Source organism: Olea europaea, unplaced genomic scaffold, assembly GCF_002742605.1.
Source record: "Olea europaea var. sylvestris unplaced genomic scaffold, O_europaea_v1 scaffold311, whole genome shotgun sequence".
NCBI classification, from domain to species: Eukaryota; Viridiplantae; Streptophyta; class Magnoliopsida; order Lamiales; family Oleaceae; genus Olea; species Olea europaea.
The window spans coordinates 222,472-230,076 of NW_019249854.1; the positions used below are offsets into that span (position 1 = coordinate 222,472).

The 7,605-nt window shown below is 28.3% G+C and overlaps 1 protein-coding gene across 1 annotated transcript; it reads left to right on the forward strand.

The window, feature by feature from the left end:
- LOC111385271 lies at window positions 1-587 on the forward strand. Its single transcript, XM_023009652.1, has 2 exons — window positions 1-402; window positions 491-587. The coding sequence occupies exons 1-2, from the start codon at window positions 104-106 to the stop codon at window positions 570-572; spliced, it is 381 nt and encodes a 126-aa protein (XP_022865420.1). The 5' UTR covers window positions 1-103; the 3' UTR covers window positions 573-587.
- Window positions 588-7,605: the final 7,018 nt, after the last annotated feature.

A 7,605-nucleotide genomic window follows, 5' to 3' on the forward strand; every position in this document is an offset into this window, starting at 1 on the left:
TGTCCATGGTCGAGTCATATTAAACACCGAGTTCCTGGGTGCCGTTACTATAGAGTATCAGTCGCTCGAACTTATGGATAACGAGTACACGGTACCATAATATATGCTCGAGTGGGTGATAGGACTGTCACCGAGTGTCGGGGGAAAATCATGGGAGGGTTGTACAAATATGTACATTCCAGCGTGCATCAATAAACACTATATTACGCTGGAGATCGTTTTTGCTGACTCGACTATATATGTGTACGACCCAGATCATTCATGTTTGACACAAGGCCAGTTGGAGCAAAACCTGGAGTCCGTGGCTGTAATTGTTCCTATGATGGCCAGACGAGCGGGGATAAATGTACAGGACAGATTGCAGATCGTTCGGAACACGACGACAGCGCGACAGTCCGTAAGGTAAGTGTTTGAACTTTGTTGTTTTCATCTTTCAAATTTCGTTTTTATTTACACAGTACTGAACTGATTCATTCTTATTCAATTCCAGCGGCGACTGCAGTATATTTGCAATTAAGTACGTTGAATTTTTAAATATAGGACATAAGGTTGATGGAATCAACCTGTCGTGAATACAGAACTGGAGAAAGAAGCTAGCATGTGATTTGTTCGAATTTAATGCTGACCCGTAAATTTCATTTATATATATGTAACATTTTAATTGTAAATTTAATTATTTTTGTAATTATGAAATAATTGTAAATTTGTATTCAATGTATATAACATTCAAATTGTAAATTTAATTATTTTTGTAATTATGAAATAATTGTAAATTTGTGTTCAATGTATATAACATTCAAATTGAAAATTTAATTATTTTTTGTTATTATGAAATAATTGTAAATTTGTGTTCAATGTATATAACATTCAAATTAGAAATTTAATTATTTTTTGTTATTTTACCCATATGCTGAGTATGGAATTATTTTTTTCATATGAATCATTATAAATACCATTTATCAAGAATAAATATTGAATATGGAAGATTTATAAATAACAAATATTGAACATTGTAAAGTAAAAGGAAATATTATTCATTTCACGTACCTGTCTAGTCGTCATCTAGGGAAATTTAACTGGTACAAAATTGTCGAGTATGCCCTACGGCTCTGCACCTGCCACACCTACGCGGTCGAGGAAACTCTTCGGTAGATGGTATTCTAGATGTAATTGGACGTCCAGGACCACGCGGTTCAACTGCTGGTGGTAACAAATTATGAAATGGGAGAATGTGCTCGGGAACTTCCCACTCGGCTTCATTCGGCAGAGGAAATATAGTCTCGGCATATGCTGTTCTTCAAGACTCAGTCGTATAATACAAAGAGCATAACGTTCTCGCAGCAAAGCCTCGATACATGGCCACCGCAACTGCATGCTCACATGGAAAATTCTCCAACTGAAATCTCGTACAAGTGCATGTGTTATCAGTCAAGTCCACCATATATGTCGTATTACGTACACATTGTACGGAGAAACGAAACTCGTCTAGTGCTTCCACATTCAACTTCCTCGCAACCTCTGCCGCCTTAAACAGTTTCTCCTCTTGATCTGGGGCCAACACGCTAGTGCAACTCTGTGATGCCGCACGTCGGTCATGAAACCACTGTTGTAGCTTGTTACGAATGTTCTCAATCATTGCGAGAATTGGTAACTCTCGATCCTTCTTAAACAATGCATTGAGAGACTCCGGGTTATTCGACGTCATCATGTTGTATCGACGTCCTGGAAAGTATGACCGCGCTCAATGTTCGATCCCCATCTTCGTCAGATACTCCAACGCCGGTAATGATTTACTTCCTATCTCGAGCATGAACTTATTACACTCNAGTAACGAATATCGGTGGCATCGGAATGGATGAATCCCCATAACCGTTGAATAGATATCTCAATTGCATATCGTATTGAGATTAATCGACATTCAACTTATTTTACAAATCGTGGTACATTTCTAAGTATGGTGTACTCTCTGTTACGAGAATTGTAATACAACCACGTATGTCACTCGTCCATCTCCATTCCCACGGATTATTTTCATTCAATTCGAAATCACCGAAATAACACACGGGGATTATCATATCTGCATGAGGAAATGGTTTTAATCAACTTCATTTATTAATTATAAGAAAAAGGCCAACAAAAATCAGCTGCAGTCAGTTAATTGGCTGTTTAACAGCTGACCGCTAAGCAGTTGGACTGTTTCCGACTGTTTGGCTGTTTGTTAAGCCAAAACACCCAGTTTGGCGCAAGAGAATACCGTTCTAAAGTTATACATCTGTTTATTTTTTATTTTTATAGGTAAGATCGGTTAAAAAAAAATCTATGTCGACATAAAATTTCTCTATTTAAACGTATATTAATTTACTGAAAACGAAATTAAACATGCGTAAATGTACTTACCGATTTGAAGTAATTGATGTGAAAAAAATTTCCAACTTTAACGTTCCAAAGTTCTTCTAAATTTTGAGGTTCAAGCAGATGAAAATATGAGAGTTTTTTCTGTGTTGGAAGCTCGTTTTGAAGTTTTTATAAGTGGGGAAATGTTTGGTTTTCAATTATTAACTAAAAGGGTAGTATAGTCCTTTCAACAATATATTGTTTTGTAATTGTACAAAATATTTAAGGGCATCTTTGTCTTTTACCATACAAGAAGCCAATGTCATAATATTCATGATTTTGGAAGTCAAAGTGGAATATAGCTCCTTTGACTGGGTCAAACTTAAAAGTACCCCGTAAATACACGGGGTAATTTTTAGTTTGGCCAAATCAAAGTGGCATTTTTTCACTTTAAGCAAAAAATTTTGCCTATCACCAAAATGACATTTTATTAAGTAAAAGACAGAAATACCCTTAAATAGTTTATAAAATTATAAATATCGAATTTTGTTTCAAAAGACAAAAATACCCTTAAGTTACAAATTAAAAAATCAAACACTTTTCACTTTATATTTAATTATTTATTTTAAACAATTACTCAAATTAAAAAATTAATATTAAATTTACTTTCTTGTTTAAATATTTCATTAATTAATTATCTTAATCGGTTATGTATATTATTTATTTAATATTTAATTTCTTTATTTAATCACTTGCTTAAATAAAAAATTAATATTTAATTTGATTTTCTCATTTAAATATTTTATTAATTTATTATTTTAATTGATTATGTATATTTAATAAATTATTTAATTATTTATTTTAAACACTTATTCAAATAAAAAATTAATATTTAATTTTGATTTCTCTTTTAAATATTTCATTAATTAATTATCTGAATTGGCCCTCATTTAATTATTTATTTTAAACACCTACTCAAATAAAAAAATTAATATTTAATTTAGTTTCTCGTTTAAATATTTCTCTATTAATTATCTTAATTGGTTATGTATATTATTTATTTAATATTTAATTACTTTATTCAAATGTTCACTTATTTAAATAAAAAATAATATTTATTTTAATGTCTTATTTAAATATTTCTTTAATTAATTGTCTTAATTAGTTATGTATGTTATTTATTTATTGTTTAATTACTTTGTTTAATTATTTATTTAATCACTTAATTAAATAAAAAATTAATATTTAATTTAATTTCTTATTTAGATGTTTCATTAATTAATTATCTTAAGTGGCTTTATGTATTTAAAATTTAATTACTTTATTTAATTATTTATTTAATCACTTATTTAAATAAAAGAATTAGTATTTATTTTAATTTCTTATTTAAATATTTCATTAATTAATTATCTTAGTTAATTATGTATATCCTTTATTTAATATTTAATTACTTTGTTTATTTATTTATTTAATCGCTCAATTAAATAAGAAATTTATATTTAATTTAATTTCTTATTTATATATTTCATTTATAAATTATCTTAATTAATTGTGTATATTATGTATTTAATATTCCATTACCTTATTTAATTATTATTTTAATCACTTATTTGAATAAAAAATTAATTTTTAAATATTAATTAATTATTTAAATATTTCAGTAATTAATTATCTTAATTGGTTATGTATATTATTAGTCAGTAATATTTAATTACTTTATTTTAATTGCTTGTTTAAATAAAAACATTATATCATGTACAAGTGCCATAATATTATTGGAAAGTTGAAAAACAGTTTTTTCGATCCTTTACTCATAAAATTTCACGTATACATTATGGACATTCTTATAAATTAGTATATGTAGAATTATCCAATATTGAATTTGATTTCTCGTTTAAATATTTTTTTATTAATTATCTTAATTGGTTATGTATATTTAATTACTTTATTCAATTATTTATTTTAAAACCTATTCAAATAAAAATTAATATTTAATTTAATTTCTTCTTTAAATATTTCATTAATTAATTATCTTAATTGGTTATATACATTGTTTATTTAATATTTCTTTACTTTAATTAATTATTTATTTAATCACTTATTCGAATACAAAATTAATACTAAATTTAATTTATTCTTTAAGTATCTCATTAATTAATTATCTTAATTGGTTACATATATTATTTATTTAATATTTAACTAGAATATAAATCACATGATGCATGAGAATATCTAACAGAGATGGAAGTCGAATATTAGACACGATCACATTTTCAAGACATCGAACATTATTTAAGAATGCCGAAAATGTATTTCTTCTACTAAATGAAGTTAAGTGGGAAGTTCTCGATTATAATATGTTACTCTCTACCCAACGGATGTGTAATATCTATTTAAACCATATGTACTCTCTATTTATAGTATATTATTGGTTTCCTCAATTTTCTCTATTTATAGTATGTTATTGATTACGTGAAAATTGACCCGACGAATATGTAATAACTACTTAAATTGTATGTACTCTCTATTTATAATATGTCACTGATTTCCTCAATTTTCTTTATTTATAGTGTGTTATATATGTAATTAAGAGTAATTGGTTATTTATTATACAATTACATAAAAACTAAAGTATTATAAACGTTTTAAAAAAAAATGCTTACGTTTTAAATTATTACAACTATGGATCACAATGTAAATAAAAAAAAAAAGTTTACATTTTAATGTGTGTTTGGTTTATCAGCTCTACGTCACGTCTAATGCTAAAAATTCAATATACTTCAATTTGATCCGAATCCGACGAAATTAATGTGAGATGGATTTAGGGTTTTAATTCGATAACCCAATCGAGATTCAAATTCGATAATCCATTAACTAAATAAATCAAATATGGATGATAGATCGATCCGATCCGATCCGATATCACTAAAACATTCCAAAAGGATGAAATATATATATATATATATATGTGTGTGTGTGTGTGTGTGTGTGTGTGTGCGCGCGCGTGTGTTTTAGGCCTTCTATTATAATAAGTGAGCCCATCAAGATAGTTCAAATATTTTTTAAAATAATTAATTAATTAAAATCTTGTTGGGGCTATGATTTTCAAAGAAAAAATAAATAAAATCTTTATTTTTCTAATTTTTTCAATTTCGAATCTAATTTCTGATAACATAGTTAATCAGATATGAATTTAACATTCAAATATCCGTTGGATTATTGGATTGGGTCAAATAGGATAATTATTCTTAACAGATCGAATCGAATTTGAGTAGATCCGATCCATTTATAACCCTAACTTCAATGCAAAAATTCCACAATCGCCGTGGTTCGAATTCACGGAAGAGGTTGGGCAACGTACCGTCGACGGATGTTCTCTTCTTTGCCTCGATGGTGTACGGAGAAACAATGTGTTGTGATAGCAATCTAGTCCTCTTGCTAACCATTTGCTTTGGCACGTCAGTGAACATATTTCTTACATAATGTCACTTTCATCGTCTTCTCCGACATAATTATCACATTATCCAAACTCGTGACATTATCTGTCAAGTTGGGGGGTCATTTCCGGCATAGTTATGTATATTAATGTGTGTTTAGTTTATCAGCTCTACGTCACGTTCGATACTAAAAATTCAATGTACTTCAATTAGAGCTGTCAATAGATTGAATTTTGATCTGAATCCGATGAAATTAATGGGAGATGGATTTAAGGTCTCAATCTGTTAACCCAATCGAGATTCAAATCCGATAATCCGTTAACCAAATAAATCAAATATGGATATAGGTCAATCTAATCTGATAAATAAATAAAATCTTTATTTATCTAAATTTTTCAATTTCGAATCGGATATCCAGTAACATAATTAATCGGATATGGATTTAACATTCAAATATCCGTCGAATTATTGAATCGGATCGGATCGGATAGGATAATTATTATTAACAGATCGGATCGAATTTGAGCAGATCCGATCCATTTACGGTCCTAACTTCAATGCGAAGATTTCACAATCACCCGGGTCGATTTCACGGAAGAGGTTGGGCAACGTACTGTCAACAGATGTTCTCTTCTTTACCTCGATCGTGTACAGAGAAATAATGTATTGTGACAGCAATCTAGTCCTCTTACTAACCATTTGTTCTGGCACGTCAATAATATGTTTCGTACAGGGTGTCATCCAAACTTGAGATGTTATCTATCAAGTTGGGGGTCCTCTTTGGCATAGTTATGTATATTATTTATTTAATATTTAATTACGTTGTTTAATTATTTATTTAATCACTTAATTAAATAAAAATTAATATTTAATTTAATTTCTTATTTAGATATTTCATTTATAAATTATCTTAATTGGTTGTGTGTAGTATGTATCTAATATTTCATTACCTTATTTAAATAAATTTTACAATATATATACAAAAAAAAAATATTTACAATTATTTCTTCCCCACCATCGGCACCTCTTCCATCTCTATTGACATTCATAACGATTTTGATGAAACATCTGTGTACATTCCCACCCCTCCACCGCCACCCTCCCTGTCACCATCTCCGCTATTCTCTGTCACTGTCTGGGACTCTTATCGTCTGCAGATCGTATCTCCTCAGATATGACTCTGACCCTCCTCTTTGATCAACGGTGTCAGCTCAGTGAGCAATTCAAGCTGACATATTAACATTTCACCGAGTTAATGACCATGCATGCATCGAGATTTCGAAATGACGTACAACTTAAATCACAAATGAATAATATGTACCACAGGATCGTTGAGGAGAGTTGATAACTGTCAGCTTTGTCCCATGGATAGTTATTGAATGTATCAATGTCATCAACAACTTCTAAATGAAAAAGGTCGATCGACATCTTCTTGTGATGACACCCCAGTATGCTCTCTAGTATAAACATCCCTAACTTCAATTGTTTATTTAATATTTAATTACATATTTAAAATATTTTTTTATTATTTATATTTATTTGTTATTTATGTTAATTAATTATTTTTATTGCTTAATTAACATTTAAGTTACTTGTTTATTGAATTTATTTCAATTAGTTATTTATTATTTCAATTAATTATTTTAATTATTTTATTAATATTTTAAAAAAATTATCTCAATTAGTTATTTATTATTTGTTTAAATAAACAATATACATAAAAATTAACATAATTTATTAAATATTTAAATAAACACATAAAGTACAAAATCAATAATTATATATTAAACAAATAATATACACAAACAATTAAAGTAATTACTTAAATATTTAA

Coding starts and splice junctions, on each gene's coding strand:
- LOC111385271 (XM_023009652.1), top strand. CDS start 104: ATGCTCGAGTGGGTGATAGGACTGTCACCGAGTGTCGGGGGAAAATCA. Junction 403..490: donor ACAGCGCGACAGTCCGTAAG/GTAAGTGTTTGA, acceptor ATTCAATTCCAG/CGGCGACTGCAGTATATTTG.